The sequence below is a fragment of the Dromaius novaehollandiae genome, chromosome 3, assembly GCF_036370855.1.
Source record: "Dromaius novaehollandiae isolate bDroNov1 chromosome 3, bDroNov1.hap1, whole genome shotgun sequence".
Taxonomy (NCBI): domain Eukaryota; kingdom Metazoa; phylum Chordata; class Aves; order Casuariiformes; family Dromaiidae; genus Dromaius; species Dromaius novaehollandiae.
In genome coordinates this window covers 26,865,443-26,885,083 of record NC_088100.1, presented here as the reverse complement: position 1 = coordinate 26,885,083, position 19,641 = coordinate 26,865,443, and the positions used below count along the sequence as shown (strand labels likewise).

The 19,641-nt window shown below is 38.0% G+C and overlaps 1 protein-coding gene across 1 annotated transcript in view; it reads right to left on the bottom strand.

Annotated features, from left to right (window-relative positions):
- LRRC1 (leucine rich repeat containing 1) overlaps positions 1 to 19,641 on the bottom strand; it is a 105,121-nt gene that overhangs the window by 54,550 nt on the left and 30,930 nt on the right. The window contains exons 3-4 of the mRNA XM_064508578.1: positions 17,551 to 17,629; positions 14,873 to 14,962 (exon numbers count right to left, since the gene is read on the bottom strand). Coding sequence (XP_064364648.1) covers positions 14,873 to 14,962; positions 17,551 to 17,629 — 169 coding nt within the window. The remainder of the gene's footprint in view (positions 1 to 14,872; positions 14,963 to 17,550; positions 17,630 to 19,641) is intronic.

Below are 19,641 nucleotides of genomic sequence, written 5' to 3'. Positions count from 1 at the left end.
TTTAATGCAATCTTACTTTTTATATACCACACTTTCAGAAGAAAAAAATTTGCTGTTTACACAGCTTAAAGCAAAACTACTGTGAGCTGAATTTTTTTATTCTATGAGACCATCATGTGAAATGAAGCACACAAAGAGTGGAAGTGTTGCTTGTTCCTCCGTGATAGTGAAAAAGTATTAGAGTTAGAAAGTAAACAGACAAAATACAAATATACATTTCCATTTGTTAAAAGGTCAGTAGTTGCAAGTTACTAAACAGCATATTCATATGAATTTGATTTACTAATCTGCTTTCAGAATGTGATGCAGGCTACGAAAGTTACAGAGCATCAGCTAAACTCATCTACTGTTTATAACTATGGCAGGCTCATTATTGTAAGTGACGTTATGCTTCTAAGCTGCTCGCTTACTCCATATCCCAGGCTTTTACTAACATCACCATAGCAACATTCAGATTTTTCAGGGTTTTATTTATGACTAAATGGAACACAAGGAGTCAGACATTATCCCAACACCATAATCTGCTCTAATCCTCTAGCGTCCCAGGGAAAAATAAAAATCAGATACGGTGCCTACAAATAAGCAGTTCCCTACAACGTAGTATATTCTGCCTTAGAGTGTGTGTGAGAGGGGGTGGTATGCTATGCCTTAAATAAAATCTAGATTAAAAAAGGAATTCCACTACATTCAAAACACCTACTAAATCCAAACCCAAATGATTTTTTGCACGTATACCTTACAAAAAGGCTAGTAAGGCCACCTCAAATTGAAACGTTTGTTTTCACTACAAACAATGCACACATAATAAATTACCAGAGTAGTAGTTATCCCCAGTAAAAGAGAAGCTGATACCTTGAATAAAAGTAAAGAAAGACCTTTGTATTTGTTACTCTAATGCAGCTATCCAAGCAAGGAAAGTAACATAATTGATGCAATGAGTTATTAAAGGGGACAGTTGATTTTTCACATACTGAATTTGAACAGCGTCTCAAAACTCATGCCCACTTTAACTGCTGATTTGGCACTGCCACTGGATGTAATCTCATAGGAGCTTTGATTACATCATGAGCAGTCCTCCCTCGCTTTTAAAAATAAATAAATTTAAACCCAATGGGTTCTGTATTCCTTAGGAAGAAATACAGTTAAAATGTACCATACAGAGATATTTTAGAAGTCTATTACAAATTCAATTAAAAGATAAGTGAGAATAACTCAAATACTGCAATCTAAAATCATTTGACAGAAAGTAGGTAGTAAGGAAGCCACCTTTCCAATGACACACGATAAACTCTCATCTAAAAATTATAACACCATGAAAAACAAGTTAAAAAGGGATATGGCATCCAGCACCTTCACCTAAACTGAGCCAATAAAGGAGAAGGGGGAAGCGGAAGGACAGAGAAGTGCTTCTCTCCAGGGCTTTCAGAGCTGTCCAGCGGCAACACAGGTCTGCTCTGTCGCAGACCACCACCTGCAGACTGCAATTACATTGTCTTTACAGATGGTTTCCAGACACCTACTCCAAACTTTCTTCAAATTTTGCACCTTCTCTTCAAGCTTATATTAGCAGATTCACTTTTGTCAAGAGAATACAAAAAGGATGCACGCATCACCAAGTTACCTTGTAATCTTGTATTTACATCTCATCTTGCATCTACTTAACTCTTTCCCCAACACATTAAAGTGTCTTCGAGTAAAATGGTGCAACCTCTTGATTTCTTATCTTACATCAGATACCACTTGAGCTGTGGATGAACACAGATCTTTGTCAGCAAAACCAAGTTAAATAATAAGTGCTTGGGAGCCACCATGTTAACTTGTCCCATTGTACAGGACCAGTGAACCAGCTCAGGAAACTGATCCTGCTTAAAAATAACCCAGCAAAAAATGAGCAACACAGCTCCCCAGTCATCCCTTAAGCACCTGAGCCAGTACAACTGCTAGAAAGGTTCAAGAAAGAGGCATCTGTACTGCTGAAGCCAACAGCATTATGAGAGAGAGATCTCTGGGTAACTGTGATCTGTGGATACTCACTATCAGCTGTATTTGGATCCACCTATATATCATGTATTTCAGAGACTGACTGTGGCTGACCACAGTCTCAGGTTGGGTTCCGTTCCTACGTGAGCCAGCTATCTATGGGTTATGTTTTCATCTCTAATGACACAAGTTGTATAGAGAAGAAATGCTTTATTCTACAGGTATTCTAACTCAGAGCATGCTTAAAAATGTAATTTCACACTAGGACAAAAATACAGGCACTTCCCTTCACCCCTTAATTTATCCTTTGTACTTCTTGGAAGTTCTCTAGTCCAGTCCATGTGCAATAGAAGCAGACTCCACTAGACAAAATGAAGCTTCCCACCAAGTAATGTAAAATAGTTTACATCTGCAAAAGCTGCTCCACTAGACTACAGGGTTATCTTTAAGGTGGGTCCATTTGAAAGAGACGCCAGAAAATCTGAAGTAACTTCTGACTCATTAGTATTAAGTATCTTTTAGTTCTGAAGTGGCTTCCAGCAAACCTTTATGTCACAACTTAAAAAACTGAAAAGATGACAGTTATACCATAAAATAGCAGTTAAAATTGAAATAAGCATACTGATGTATTGAAGCACCGATGTCTCATACATTACAGAGCAGAGGTCTAGCTCGTCTGTAAGTTTATCAACAGGACCTTAACACATTATATCTTCACTGACATTTTCCCATTTTAAGGTATGTAAGAGGCAGAATTTGTACTCATTTTCAACTAAAATGCTATATTTCTTGCTATTTTTCAAATACATTTTCTGCTTTAATACCACATTCTCCCCAAAAAGTGTAGTTTTTCTTCTTCTCAGCTTCAAATAAAGATTTTTCACAATATACTAAATTAAATCATTTTCTTCCTTTCCCTTTCCTCTTCCTTTTCCTGCCATTAACTTTGTGGATGTACTGTTAGTAAAGGGTCTTTCTGAAGTTTTAAAAGGAAATAAAAGAAGCCATACTTTAATGATTTCAGATTCTTTCTCTCATCCTAAGTTTTAATCTAGGAGCAAAAAAAAGTCATCGGGAGTTATTTGTTTCAATTTATATTAAAAAAAAAAGTGACAGCAATATAGTCTACACAGACAAAGGACATGATTTCATTCAGTGGCTGTTCACCAAGTTCATTTAGAAATACAAATACACTATACGTCGTAGAGTATTCTAAGGGAACAAAACAACCTGAATACCTTCCAAAATTATTATAGTAAGAAACTATTTTATAGAGACTTGTAAAAGCATTAATTTTGTAATTATTCTCACCACAAAAGCTACCACACGCACTGAAGACTGAGCATGTGTGTGAAATTACTCAGCACGAGGCAACAGCAAAGCCAGAGGATGCAGTAACTGAAATAACTACAAAGTTTCCTATTTCAGCATTCCAGATGACTTCTGGTTTAAGAATGGAAACAAGTAAAATTTAAGGGTATGACATGGCTAAAAATACCATTTTCAGTAGAAACAAAATACAGTTATTTAGTGTTGTACCTAAACTAACTTTAGATACAGCTATTCATCATCTGAGTTAGAAGAATGAAAAGAAGAAATGTGAAATCAAACTTTGAGAGAATTAATAACAACTAGCAGTCCATAAATCCTGAAAATTTCTCTCCTGAGCATGCCTGTCACGATTTACAAGACAAACTCACAATCCAACACATTCTGCAGAAAAGGATATACCTCAAGAATTCAGCAAATATTCCTTCAAGTCAACCACAGTGGTCTCCTCCAAAATAGAGAGGACACTAACCAGAACACTAACATCAGAATTAAAAGCATGTTCCTACAAAGCAAGCCTATTTTTCTTTGGATTAATTGGGAAGAGGTTATCAGTAGCAACATACTCTACAAAACAACCATTTCAAGAACAGATGATTCTCTGGACAACTGCAGTTCACTGCAATAGGTAAAACACTGTCAACTGCAGTTTAAAAAAAAGGGAGGGGGAGGGAGCGGGAGAGCGGGAGAGCTGCACTGAACTGTTGTAATTCCATCTACGGTATCACATGCATTAAGCAATGGTCTGTTTGTAAAGTAATAAAGCAGAGTTGAGTTATCCTACTGCTTTAACATTAGAGACAACTGTACCAGTCCCCTTTTCAAGGGAGCAAAAATCAGCCTGAAGATTAACGATAAACAACAACATCTGAAGCATTTTATTGTGTTGTTTCCACCCCCCACCCCCCACCCCCAAGATAGGATTGGGAAAACTCAAGCCCTTGAGGTAAACCAGCAAAGACTTCTGAGGGAAGAACTGGGAAGCACTGTGCCAAGCACACCATGCTCTTGTGAAAATGAAGTGCAAAATACAAAGGTGAAAAATAGAAATGGAAAACACTAGAAAAAAAATGAAGAGGGAGGATAAAAGGACAAATATAAAGGCTAAAGCTGCTTAGTCAATAAAAAACTGGACAACAGCCTTCTCTGATTTGATTAATAAAAATCTCAAATATTTTGAACTTGTATCAAGGGCACATCACAATTGAGCATACATGACAAGAAGTCAGACTTTGGGAAATAATGGGAATAGAGTTGCAAGAGATGGGGAACTTAAATTTTTGCAGAAATGCACAGCCCTATTTGCACCCTTTCCAGGAAGTTTCAGTGGGTACAGGAAATGCAAAATCCAAAATGTAGTTTTGGTTACAGCTACCTATAGAGCAGTCTTTTCGTCCTACTGCAATCCCAGCATCACTGTGCAGCATTTGTAAAACAGCAAAGAGAAGGTGAAGCCAAGGGAGCTGGCAAGGTCCCCACATTTGTACGAAACAAAGGTAGGTCCTACGCAACACGGATGATTCTAGCCATAGAGAGAAAGGTCACCAAGGGCCCAAGAGTTATCAAGGTCCATTACTCTGACAGGTACAAAAGGAGGAAGCAGTAGTCCAGAAGATGCTTCAAGCTCAGTTATCTTGGATAAGCTCCGTAGAATAACACAGGCCATGTAAAAAAAATGGTTCCATTACAGCTTAAGAAGCAGAGAGATTTCAGAACTTCTGTTGCAAGACTCAAATGAAGGCTCTGCAGGCGAAGAGGAAGAAGCAGCACGCTTTCAGATGAAGTAAGAGTTTCTTCTCTGACTGCAGTAGTGCCATACAAATAGCTATTTTATCCAGGAATGTTTTCTAAGAAAAGTTGAGGTGGGAAACTCCGCTCTTCAGAAGCTAAGGTAAGAATATAGTACTGACTCAATATTCGGTCTGGTGTTATATTCTTTTAATGCAGAAGTAGCCATGGTTACAGAACACAGCCCAAGGATGCATGCACAAACATGGCATTAAGTCTGTATTCTGGCTATTTTCACCATTTCCAAAGGATTTCAGCTCACTGGGTTAGCACCTGTAGATTACTGTTACTTTGATAAGGCCCTGCCTCTGGATCTCTCTATACAGTACATAGCCTTTGAAACATTCAGCCTGAAACTAGCCTAGGAAGGAAGGACATTTAAACTAGGCAACTCTCTTTCTTTTTTGTGCAAATAAGGAACATGTGGGTCTTCCTGCCAATCAAGGGTCTTCCAAGAGATATTGTAACTGTGGTGCTGTGACAACAGCAAGCAAAACATACCAAATGAGTCATATTTAAATATATTGTAGCTTGTTCCCACTGTCCAAATAAAACTCCCAGTAACCATTATGAGCCTCCCCCAGGACACATCAGTTAAGTGACTAGCCACCTGATAGGGTCCTATTAAGCTACTTCCATCCCACAAGGCTCCTAGCTGCAGACTGACAATTCAGTCAAAACCTGACATTTAACTGTTTTTTTTCCTTCAAGTAAATGACAGGGTTAATTAGTCACTAGCCACCTCTCAAAATGCTACTTACTCAGCACATAAGTATTTCAGAGTACAGCATACGCTTCTGAGATAGGCTCCTGATTCATTCCCTGAAGAAGCCTCTCTTTCTCTCTCCCTCTCTCCATTGAAGGTAGAAAGAGCCTGAAAAGACCACTCTCCAAACTTCTGCATCTAAATTAGGTGCTTAAATCTGTGTGGTTTCAAGAGCTTCAGCAGCACCCCTTCCCCTTTCCGGAGTTAACTATCACCTCAGTTCTTCTGTGAGTCTCCCTCTTCCACCTGCATATTCTTCATAGCTACCACCTGCCAGCACCATCAGCTTAACACCTAAGTGTCTGCAAGATCAGCTCCATTTGGACTTTTGGTCTAATCAGATTTCCAATACAACAAGAACAATATTAGCATTATAGGGAAGGATTATGCTTCTTGAATTTCCTAAGGTTCCATGAATATATAACCATGTAATTTGTGGTCTATATTCTGCTGGTATGCATTTTACTCCCCTTTTTAAAAGGCTGAATACTGCACACTTCTTTTGCTTCCAAGTACTGCTTAATGTTGGCATATAATTAGGCAAAGTTATCATGAAAGGACCTTAAAATTCATATCCATTATATGGTACTCTACAAACAGTACAAAATTGCGGTGAGGTTCCTTTTCTCAAGAAGCTTACTTTCCATAAACACCAGCTTAAGCTCAAAGCTTTTTTTCCCCCCCAATGTCAGTTTTAACTAGTCTCCTGCCTCTTTTTCAGCTCTCCTTCAGTTATGTAAACCTGTTCTACAGTGTCTATGATAGAGTGGCATAAAAGAATTTCTGTAAGAATAATCCAATAGAATTTAAAGAGGGCCCTTAAGCCCACATCATGTTATAGGGTACAGAATGTTTTTTGGAAATTCTTAGTTACTGAATCATACAAATTCTTAAGCAAGTCAGAAATTACAGGAAGTAATAATTTCCTAAATAAAGGCACTTATCCATTCAAAGCATACTATCTTCACATATGTGAAGTCCTATTGTTCTACCTCTGAATATAGGTGATGCTGTAAAAACAACTGCAAACAAAGGTAACTAGATTTAGTTTTGATGAAATTGTTACTACATCTCAACCGTAAGCTTAAAGACTGTTCTTCCAATGATGATCATTGAGAGGAGTTTTCCTCCCTTTTTCGAGGCAAAGTAACTTGAAGTAACTTGCATCTAAGTTAAGGACTGGTGTTTTTTTTTTCTCTTGGGTTTAGGTGTATAATGTGCAAGGCAAAAGCATGCAAGATTTTTCTCCTCATGGGACCATTTCTGCAGTTTAACAAACAGGGCCATTCTAGTAAAACGATAAGAAGATATGAAAGTAAGGATTTCTGTTCTGTATTTGTCATTTCTTACTGAGCTAGAAGAAGTGTATATAAAAAATACTGAGTACAGATATTGCTTTCATGGAGGACTGATTGTTAATAGGAAGGCACGAAAGACATGAACACTGATGATTCTGTCATCCTGGACTTAAACTGGAAAGACACTTCAAGCCAGAGGAAGAACATCTGAATTATCCATTACTTGAACTGAATTACCAATACAAACAATTGGCTTGTAAAAAGCTAAAGTTCTTCCATAAGTGAAAATGGAAGAATAAAAACCATTAGTATCTTATCAGCCACTAACTGGAGGAAAGACTGAACAGACAGGCAGTAGTAAAGGTCACATGCAAATTTCAAGAGCAGAGCAAAGTTCTGCTTATGGCCAAGCATCTCCCTGAATCTATAGCTGAGGTAGCCTAAGCCGCTAACAAGGACTCATTTGCTACGTAAGTTTGGATTTCAAATTGCTGAAGTCAGTTATTCTTGGTATGTCTGTCTGTCTCTCTCTCTCTCTCCAATGAGCAAGGTCCAAATAGGACCTTCAGAAGGCAAATTAAGCAGATTTATTAATAGATTAACAGATTTATTTATAAATCTATTAACAGATTTATAATTATGGAGTTTATAATTTATAATTATTATAATTATTTGAATGCTTTAACTGAACATTCTACAATCTGTTTATCAAGATTACTGAAAGAGGTTGGGGAGGCTAAGCCAATCCATTATTTCAACAAGAACTCGTTTTCAAAATATATTCTATTCCACTTACGCAACATCAGTCTTCCACTACTTAAAAACTTTATCTCAAAAAAGAGACTGATAAATACATGTTCAGTATTTCTTCCTTGTGTAACATACAAAATGTTACATTTCTTATTTAAAGGCCAGATGGCACTGCATTCATTAACTACTAAATTGGCAAACAGTGTTCTTGAAATCTATTTCAAATTCTTTAACATTCAGTTTTGCCATTTAACAAATAGCTGTGATTAACACTGAATGCTCCACCTACTTAAACTCTGTAAATATTACTTGTCAAGCTAAATAGAGATAAGCCAGACTGAGAATATAATATAATACCAATTATAGCAGCCTAGATGTCCTACAAACAGTTCTTCTCCTATGCACAGTCTCCCCATAAGTCTCCCCATCACTTTTGTAGCATCCTGTAAGACTATATTTTAATCAGACATTATTATGCTACACCTTAAAACAGTACTGTATCGTCTTGCTCCACACAGCTTCTTCCATTCTGTGCAGTATAATCTATACCTGTGACATTCTAGCATACACCAAGAAAAGCACAGCCAAAGTCTGGCCCAGGAATCCATTACTAAAAATAAGCAGGCCATTCATCCTTGACTTTAAAGTGTGTCATCCTTGACTTTAAAGGCCTTTTACTCTCCAGATACTCTTATTCAGGAGAATATTGAAAATTCTGAGCTCAGAAGTTACTGAAATCTTCAAAATATCTAGAATTAAAAAAAGTCACTATGCTCAGTGACTTTGTTTCCCTATCACAACATCTCTGGATATTTGTATTTCCATGACTCTTGAAAAGCATGCCTATAACAAATCTTTCTGCAAAACAATACTCTTAACTGCAGTAACATTTGCTCTGTTATATTCATTATCTTCATTTTCATTATAAAATGCGTATTTCATCATTCTATCTGCTAGTTGCAGATGTTAAGAGGAAAATGTCTCTGCTTACCTGATAATTCCCTCTCAGTAGTAAGGTCCACAGATCCATTCAGCCTGCTTGCAGCTTGGGGGTAAACCAGACTCATCAGTCATTGGAATCAGAAGAATATCACTCCCGTCTAAAGAAATTCACCCCTCCCCATTTTAAAAGCTTCTAAAGCCAAAGCAAAACCATCTACTTTCTTGCATCACAGACTGTGCAGTCCTCTGACTGGGAGGAGGGGTGGGGAAATCACAAGGATAATAAAGTCCTGGGTATAACATCCTTTGTTGAATCTTAGGATTTGGAGATGGTATCTAAGGAGACCATCTGTAAGTTCTGGGGTAAGAGGAAGATTCAGAATATAGAGAAAAGTTGGGGGGGGGGTGTTTTTGGTTGGTTGGTTGTTTTTTTTGCCATGCTAGGGTCCAGACAGATATTCCAAGGAAACTTCCAAAGCAGACTACCTGCCAATGAGTAACAATCTCATACGTTAAACCTTAGCATCCAAAACAAAACAGGTAATCTTTACTTTTTCCTTCACACTGAGAAGACGGCTGAAAAGTTGATGAAAGCTAAAGATTGGATGAGGATTAGAATTTTTGTATGCTGATGGGCAGCAAGACTTAAATGATAATTTACACCACAGTAGTTAAGCTACATACTTTGCTTTAGCCATTAAAATAAGTTGTACTTGTTGATTTTCTTGTCCCCACAGTTTGGCAGATAACTGCCCTGTCCAAATATGTATTTCAGGATGAAAGGATTGATTTTTCTCTAGAGCGGGTTCCATGTGAAGCACACATCTGAAAGCCCAATGCTGGTGAAACAGAAAGACACATAAAAGGCTTCCAAAGAAGAGATCTGGACTTCATTCAAGCCTAAGAACTACAAAAAACAAAACAAAACAACAGGAAAAAAGAACCCATACTATTTGGACACAATTTTTCTTTTACTCTTTCTAGATCTTCAACCATCAGAGCACAGCATGAACCTCTAATTTCCAAAATATTTGCTGGTAAAAAGCCAAGAATATCATAATATAGTGGAAAAAACCCTACCCCTGAAGCCAATGCTACAAAATGAACACATGAGGACAGAGGATGTGCTTGGGAGAGACTTGTATGTAAGATGATTCATGCTAATGTGAGGCATGCTCTAGGAACGCTTAGAGACAGAACTGCACAAACACCCCGATCTTCTCATTTCAGGAAAAAGTCGCACCCTGTGTTTTGGGCATTGTATAAGTAAGGAACTATCAAAGGACAACCCTGGACCCAAGTGGAAATTCCTAAAGGTTATCCATGCTGGGAGGAACAGACTATTCTTGCTAATGAGTTCTGCAATCTGCAATCACACACATGGTCCTGCAGATTCTCATTAGACTAAGAAACACTTAAAAAAATAAAAAAGAAAAAGAAAAAAAAGAGAGAAATCCCCACTCACAGTTTAAATTGTGCAATTTGTTTCTCTGAATAGTTCAACTGGATGACAAGAGGACAACTCCTGTTCCTAGCTGTATTCACCTAATTATTAGCTACAGTATCTCACATGTATTAGCATTCATTATTTTACTCCAGATAGCAACCACTCCATTAGACAAAGATTAAAGCATCACAAAAACATAGCACTAGTAGTGTCAGGACATCTAGTCAGTTATCAAGTCTCAAGGCAGGACATAATAAAAAGATGTGACACACTAAAAAGATATACAAGTCAAAGGCTTACAAGGGCAAGGTTTTATCTAGCAAGGGAAAACTTCCAATGCATATAGCAGCACTGGAGAAGCAGAATGAAGTGGTTACATAGAATAAAAGAAGTTGAGATACACTGAGCACAGCTATGCACAAACAAGAGTAAAGACAAAAGGGAATATGGAGGTATTGCCTATGTCCTTAGAACATCCAGTTGGGATTCTCAAATATATTACATTTTGGCAACTTACAGGCAAAGAAAAATAGATGAGGCAGAAGAATTCTGAATGGCAGAGTAATGTTTAAGCAGCAACCTTACATATCAATAGCTTGAAAAGGTTAAGGCACTGGTCTGGAACAGTGATGCTGATCACTGGCCTTCATCTTAAATGTCAGACCATGCAAAACCTGGATTGGATATCTGTTTATATGAAAGACACTGTTACTAAAAGGTTCCTCATTACAGAAATCCAAGTATTATCTATGATTAGGGAAATCTCCTAACTAACCTTAGAAGGATTGTTGTTTGAAAAATATTAACCATCACTTTCTTTGTTTTCCCCATTTAATACAGTAGGGCAATTTTGTAGTGCCATAAGATTGTAAGTAGGTCATTAAGAAAAAATCATCCTGTATATATAGATCACTTTACTACATTAAGATGAACCAGGAGATTTCACTGACTGTATTAGGCAGCTTCCTCGGCAAGATTTTAAGACCGTAAGAATTTAGGATGCATTTCCCTAAGTTTCCACATACTCTTGTGGCTAGAAGACTGATAGCAAGCACATCGACTTCAAGTTTTTCCACAAAACAAGCACAACCGTAGTAGACTAGTTCACCAGTATACATTTGCTAGCTCACCCTTTGACAAATCTCATACATAGTACACAGGGCCAGGTTATTCCATCAAATAACAACATGGATCATTATATAAAGCACACAAATTCCAATAAAATATTTGCAAAATATTTATCTTCAGCCAGAAAGATGCAAGTAGCATCTTTCTAACTCCTAGTGTTTCTTTGGGTCCCAGCAAGTGCAGAGGGAAGGGAACAGAGATGGGAACAGAGACTCTATAAGAGCACAGCTGTACATCTGGAGAAGCCAGAGCACTTCACTGCTTTTATCAAACACAAGGTGCTTCATTGTACCATCAAATTCACTTACAATAAATGATGAAACTTTTGTGAACTAAAGAAAGGAAAGTTGCATTTGTCAGTAGCCAGATTGCAAGAATATCTATTACTTATAGACACAAGAGTATTACAAGATTTTGATTAAATTCAGTCTCTCAGTAGTAAATGACGTTAGGACTCTGTAACTAAAACAAGATCTCTCAATCATTTCCAACTATAACTAGACAGAATCCCTTTCTCAATGTCACTGTTGGTTGAGATTCACCAGTCTGAAGGAGAGAAAAGAAAGAAAAGGATCCCTCTGCCTTTGTTAACAGTCTTAGAATAAGTGAGATGTACAAGAAAGGTTACCAGGTGGGATTTGAGTCAGTTCAATACATCACATGAAGATCAACACTCCCCTCAAAATTTCAGGATGAGTTAGACTTTGTGAGATGCACCCTTAGTTTCTGAGTTGGAAAGCATGCATCTTTAGCCTAAGCTAAAGCTTCCCAATTACCATATTCCTAAATTCCAGAGGAGCCAAACATTTGTCCCTGCTTCTTTAAGTATAAATCTGATTAGCAGAAATTTCAGGTAAAGATGGAAATGTTTTTGTATAAAGATAATACTTATATTCTATCCTAGGGGCATTTGCCAGATCAAAGCAGGCCAATCATATTTGAATAGAAGTCTAGACCTCCAAGAGAACTCACTTAGGAACATGAAGACAAGCATATGGTTCTTCCTGAAGCAACTGAAGACACATTTTTAGCTTCAATATAGGGAATCAGATACAGACTTTGAAGGAGGATGGGCTACATTGCTCTGATCTCAAACAGCTCACACAGGGCTGAGTTAGTACCACAGCATTTCCTCGGACTGCTTAGGATCAATAATAGGAAAATAGCCCACACTTCTTCTTGCATAGTTCCACATATTACTACCTATGAAAAAGTCTGGTATCTCCATTTTAAACAAAGTTTTTTCTAATCACTTGCTCCAGAATACAGCAAATGACACACTGTCAGCGGCAGACAGCTTCCTGAAGCTACTGCCTACGAAGCAGCCAGCCACCTTACTCTTCAGAAATTGTTTCAGCTTGTCATGTTTCTTGTATTCATTTTCAAAATCAGGCAGGATATAAAACTTCAGCCCTAGGTTTTCAGTAACTGAGAAGTCTGAACAAGCCTGTTCTTAGCTGTCAGTCCAATGAAAAGCTGCATGAAAAGTTCTGCAAACTTGCACAGAAAAGGAAAAGTGTCACAAAAGTCCCAGCCCATACAATTTTTAGGTAAGACTTTGCCATAGTCACTGGGCACACATTAGCAGCACCTGTTAGCACATATGGAAGGTTTCAGAACATATTTTCTGCCTCTGTTGCTGCTGGACTGGTGCCAGCTGACAGCTTTTATGCCTATGGGAAGTAGCTAAAGCAATGCTGATCTGGACTCGACTATGCTGCAGGAGCTCTTCTAATAAGATCACTTCTGGAGGACTCCATGATTTACAAACAGCTGTTTTTTAATGATTGTTAGGGATGATAGTGACCCCAGAGAACCTGCATTAAAAATATTCCACTTTATGAACAGATGTTCATGATTAAAAGGCCTCCACTGCTACACATGACTCAACATCTCAGTTGTTCTTCCTGTGTTACTGTGGCTTTCTGAACAAAGAAAGAGAAGGAAGTGGTTCAAGTACGTGGCAATTTAGATCAACAGTATGGGCATAGTAACCACAAACACAGATAAATTTGAGAACTATCAGGCACTGCAGGAAAGCTCACTCGCTCTCTCTAATATGGTATGTTTCTCAGCAAAAGTGACAAACGAACTTTTCTGAGTTAAAGCACAGATCTCAAGTTCTGTGAAAACTGTTCTGAAGGGAATAGTAAGCTAGACTCTTCAGCCTGGAAGAAACTGCACATGGAGACACAGTGGAAATCTACAAAGTCATCAATGGCAGACCGAGCGCATAAGGATCAACTGCTCACTGCCTCTTCCAGTAAAGGACTGGGGACCATAAGAGTAAGAAAGGTGGAGTCAGGCTCAAGAAAAGCAAATCACTGCATTTTCCATGCAGTGGATAACAGACTTGTACAACTACTCCAATAGCCAGAGGAGGCTATTGAAGAAGTCTGTGTAAGTTCAAGGAGACACTGGACAAGTACTTGGAAGAGAGATCTGTTAGAGGCTACCAACTAGACAAACCAGAATCCAAAGAGTAGGAAATCCTCTGACCTGGAAATAGAGGATAGTAAGAACAGTAATCAAATACACACTTTTCTTCATCTTGCTCCTCATTTGGCATCTGCTTATTGCAACTGAGGCAAAATACAGGGCTAGATGGGCCCTTGATCTGAACCAGTACATCCATTCTCACATATTTAAAGGAGGAGATAGAGAATTACTTCTTGTCCTTCAATGTGGAAGAGCTACCTTTCCCTCCTCTAAGAGGAGAGAGTCCCTTCTGTGAATAGGGATGTTTAGTTCAGTTAAAATGAGACAGATCAGCAATGTTTATTTTACTTTTGATGCATCTCCACTCTGGAAGTTTGTCCTTGCAACTGTGTTTTATTTCTCTAACACACCTTAAAAGCTTATCAAGTTTCATCTTAAAAGCTGTTTCACGGGTTTTCATTTCCCCAGTTCCCACCGGAAGTTTTTTTTCAGAACCAGACTGCTGCTATGGTTAGGAACCTTTTAATTTCCATCCAGAAGTTTTAATCATGGCCAGCTTTTAGCCATTTGTTCCTGTGCCAACACGGTCTGGTTTTGAGCTAAGCTGCAAGCCGGCTGACATGTCTACAACAATGGATCAATGGCCTTTAATACAATAAAGAAAAGTAACAGGTCAGTTTTGCATCATAAAATACCTTTTCAATTTTGCATGTAAAAATCCAAGTTACTCCAAATACCTGAGAACATAGCCTAATCATATACACACATTTTTCAGGTTCTGCATTAGCCTTCTAATGGTAAGTGGAAATAATAATAATAATTTTAAAAAGACCCCCTCAGACTAAAAATATAATACACAGAAAAAAGTAAGTGCAGACTGGTAAACAACAGGTCTTTTATATGATTATATTGGTCATTTATACAACAAACATAACAATAAAGAGTGAAAACAAACTACGTACGTATAATAAAGCTTTAAAACAAACAAACAAACAAAAAACTTACTTCCCAATGTTTTCAGGTAGTGCTTGCAAAGAGATGTCATTTACTGAAAGACACGTTAGATTCTGCAGTTCAGGAAAGCTTTCAGGCAACCTAGGGAGATATTAATTCAAATCAAGGACTTCTAGCATATATATTCACATTAAATTATTATGGTAATACATAGCAAAAAATAGAATGTGTAACAGAAAACAAGAGTCTGTTTAGCAAAAACATATTGGGAGGGGAGGCATGACTAAATTCTAGCATGACCCTGAGAAATTCTAACTATTTATAAGGTTCATAGTAAGGAGAGAACAAAAAAAAAAAAACCACACACACATGCTTAGAGCCTCTAAAACTTTTTGTGTCAAAATATAGGTACTATCCCTCTCCCACTTCCTCTAATCCCCACCCCCAATTTGGAACTTTAAAAAGCTATAGGACTTGAAAACTTGTTCAGAATTAAAAAAAAATTCTGCTCTGGTTATTCTGATTACAAATTAAAAAGCAAAAATAAATCCTACTTTTTTATTGGTATTTTCTTATATTACCTAGATCGTAAAGTGACTAAATAAGCCATTTTTATTCATGCTTCAGCTACATATATGCTTCTGGGATGGCCATTTTGTGTTAGCTACTAGGCTGCTCTTTAACTGCTGGGGTTTTTTTTTGAAGAAGAAGAAGGTCTATTTGCTCTCAAGACAATGTTCCACACTTAGAGCGTTTCACATTTACGAGCTCACAATACTGCAGCATGCAAACCTTGTCTCCTTATAACAGTTTTAAGATTAAACAGCCTGATATCTACAGCTGACTTCTAGTTTGTCAAAATACCCAACCTACTATTAGCCTGCTTTTTATTAATATAAGTCTGACATCAGCTGAAAACAGCTGGAAAGACAGCCACACTTAAAATTGCAGGTTCATTGATGATTAAGTTTGACAATGAGGCAACATACTGTGTTAGTGGCAGGACACTGACTGGGAAGATCACTGACTGGCTTTTAAGCTTACAAGAAACAAGGACAAGAATCAATGGCTAAAAGAAGTTCCAGGATATCACACAGAAAAGGAAACTATTATTAGAATTTCCCAGTCTGTCTAGACAAATCAGTGCAAATACTCTCCTGTTACATAGGTAAAACTGAAATTCCTGACCTCACCGCAGAAAGCACCAGGCAATCATGTAAGCAGCTTCTGTTATCTATGGTTTATAACTAACTAAACTGCTTGAAGTGATGTATTCCAGGACACGCATATACTTTAGATCCATTTTATCACAAATTTTTAAAATTCTCCTACAACTGCCAACAAGGAGTTATGAGGTCTATTTCAAACCCATTAAAAAGCCTTTCAACTCTTTTGTTAATTCTGCTCAGCTCTAGTTACACATTACAGCTACTATTGAAGGAGATGCACTACCTGGGCCCCAGGTCTTACTCAGAGCACAAAATGAAGAATAACAACAAATAAATTGCTACTGGAAATGAGGTTAAACTCTGTGCTTTATGTACTGCATGCTGAGCTCTGGCAAAAGGCTGTTCTATGACCCTCATCACTTTAGTATCTAAACACTACTTCAGCTTCAGTTTGCTTTACAAGAGTTGTGTGGTATTATTATCCTCACTATATAAATGGGCTACTGAGATACAGGGATCAAGGTCACAAATGTCCCTTTAATGCTTACAGATTTGACTTTTCAGAGAACTTAGAATGCACTATGTACCATATTCAAAGCACAAATTCTAAAGAATTTCAGTTGCATATTTGGGAGAAGCTGTCTTGCAAAACCGCTGCAGCAGCTTAAGTTATTACAGACACTCAGCTGTTTGTTACTACTCACTCACTCCAGGAAGCCAGCTAATCATGCAAGTATTCCTAGTGTATCTCAGTGCAGAGCAAAGCAGGTCAGTTAGGGCCCACTGTGAATACTTTGGCTGATTTTTGACTTGCTCACTGTCACAAAGGAGCTCTGTGGTACAGGCCGGTTTAGGAGACAGTTCTCCAAATAGTATTCGAAGGCCTTAACTAACAGATCACCCCTTCTCTTACCATCTCTAGTCTCATTTCACGATATAAATTCCAAATTCTTCAGCAAATGGAGCAGAGAAGTGTAAACAAAACCTCTCTTTTATTATGAATGTTTATTTAATCCCCAAACCACAGTTCATCAGAACACAAACTGGGAGCAGGAGTAGCAGCCACTGACACATGCAGTGCATTTCTGCCACATGTTACTGCACGCCAGTAAGTCCCAGTTGATGGAAGACTGATGAAACACTAGTCCAAACTTTAATCATTAGGAAAAGCCGTTATTTGCATTGGCTGATCTAAAGTCTATTTCAAATCACCAGGCACTTGGGTTTGTCCCAAGGCACTCATGCTAGCCAGTGCTTTCTCTCTCCCAAGTAGCGGCATGGTTTTCCAATGCATTTAAGAGGAGGGATGAAAATGACTTGAGAGACAATCCGATTTACATTTTTTCCTGGGTAGCCAACAAATTTCATCCTTGCCTTGTAACGATTTACATCACTTTTTAAATCTGAACTTTTGCTAAAGTCCCTGTCAGAGGCAGACGCTTTTGGCAAGATTTCATAGAGATCCCAGATCACAGTTTTTTTAAGGGCTTATTTAAAATTGTAATTGTTACAGTACAATTGTAATTCTGGTATGGCAAGTACTAAGAAGGTAGAAGTTACCTAGTCAGTGGATTCCCACTGAAATCTGCTACCTGTAGTGCTTTGCAGAATGAGATGCTTTCTGGTATTTCAGGAATATCTGCAGAGGAAGAAAAAAGAAATCATCAACAGCTGTACGGCACTTACACTGAAATTATTGCCTCATTACATTCAGTAACTTGCTACTGCAAGGAGTTATCTTGGTGTATCTCAATACATTTCAACATACAAGACTGCTTCATGTCCAAGTATTCTTACTTTAAACGAGAACAAGAACAGTTACTGGGGCTGAATCATTTTGTGCCTTCTCGCACCCCATTTCCCTCTCCTGTTCTGCAACCCTTCTTCCCAATCCTAGACTACTCACCTGTCCTTCGATTGATGTTATTGGTGTCCGTTCAGCAAAAAACAGATTCAGCTACGTTCTAAGATTGTCCTAAAGAATCAACTAAAATCTGAACTTCCTGTAATTTGATCAGTGTTATGTCCACAATCCATGCCCACAGGAAGCACGCGGGGAGGGAAAACAAGGAACAGAAGAAGAGCAGAATGTTTAAGCCTCTCTACTCTGAATACACACTCGTGAGAACAGAACAATTCACCCTCACACAAAAGCCAAGTAACTTGAAAATATTATTCAAATCAACAGGTCCCAAATAAGTGCTAGCACACTACTTCAGATTTCAAGAAAGTAATCAGAGATATCTGTATGCAGAAGCAGGGTTTTTTTCAAGTATCTTCTATATTACACACATTTGGCCCCTGAAGTTAGGCATGCTATCTTAAAAATAAAGATGTTCCCTGGATCTCTTACTTCAAGTTTTATTTCCATGAGTAACCTATGTGTCCTTTGCATAAATTCTTGTTTACTATTAACAAGATCCAGCAAGAATAAAACAAGTACATTTGGCTTCCCTGTTTAACAGCTTAAGATTTCCATAATTCATTTTGAAAGGAATTCCAAAGGAAAAGGCAAGTCTTAAAATTAAAAGCACACCTGTCTTCCCAAGTTTCTCTTACTCTCATTTTTTCTAGAGAGTACTACATCCATTCCACCTCCCTTTCCCACAGTCCTTACTACACAAAGTACTTCAGAAAATGTCTTCATAAATCCTCCTCATGTAAGTGGCACTTCAGAAGCCCTCAGTGATCTATATATGCTGAAAAGAATATTTTGAACTTAGGTCTCTTCCTACCTACTTCAGTAACTCAGAACTGAATTTCTAAATATTTCATTTAGCTCTTCTGCCCATAACTAGTGTGATGGAGCACAGGACTGGAGGAGATACCTGCTCATCTCATTCAATTTCCTGCAGTTGCAGCCTGCCTGGTAATCTCAGCACATTCATTTATTCTGAATGATTCCCAGCTCAGAACTGAATCCAGAGCCAGTAGAAACATATTCCAAAAGAGCACATCACCAGATGTAAACAATCAACGTAAGGGTGGTACAAGAGCATCTCCTGGGAACCATCTTCTGTTTCCTCAGCGACTGGGAAGGGCTGGAGGGAATGAGGCAGGTACGTACACACCGCATGGGTTTCACTGCATCCCAGGCTGTGCTCACTGCAATGCAAGAGTCACCTCCTTCTCTCGCAAAGGAAAAACAAACAAATCACTATTGCATCACAAGCTCCAGTGCTCCCCTTATACCCACCAGGGAAAAAATTGAAAATAGCCAGGGCAAAAAGGCAAATAACTCCAGAAGTTTACTAGTAGCTCTGGAGTATATAATCACCTTTTAAATATTCAGTGTATGCTGGGGTTAGATCCACTATGAAAGTTATCAAATATGAAAATAGGTTTAAATCCCCACAGTGCAACACATTAAAAAAAAAAAGAAAGAAAAAGGCAGCACTCTCACAATGCCAAGCTGCAAAGACAAAGCGCCTTAGCATGAGGCTTACACGAAGCGGTGTGTGCGCAGTACAAATGGTTCCATCGGTTCACTCAAGGGGGGGAGCTTTGATTAAATTCCTTTTAAAACTAGACAGAACCTAAGACCTGTTAATAGCACCACTTGTTCCAGAAGATAAAACAGGTCTTTTAATTCAAGAAACATGTTTATTAATATATCATTTAACATATCATTTTCTTTAGGCACAGGTTAAG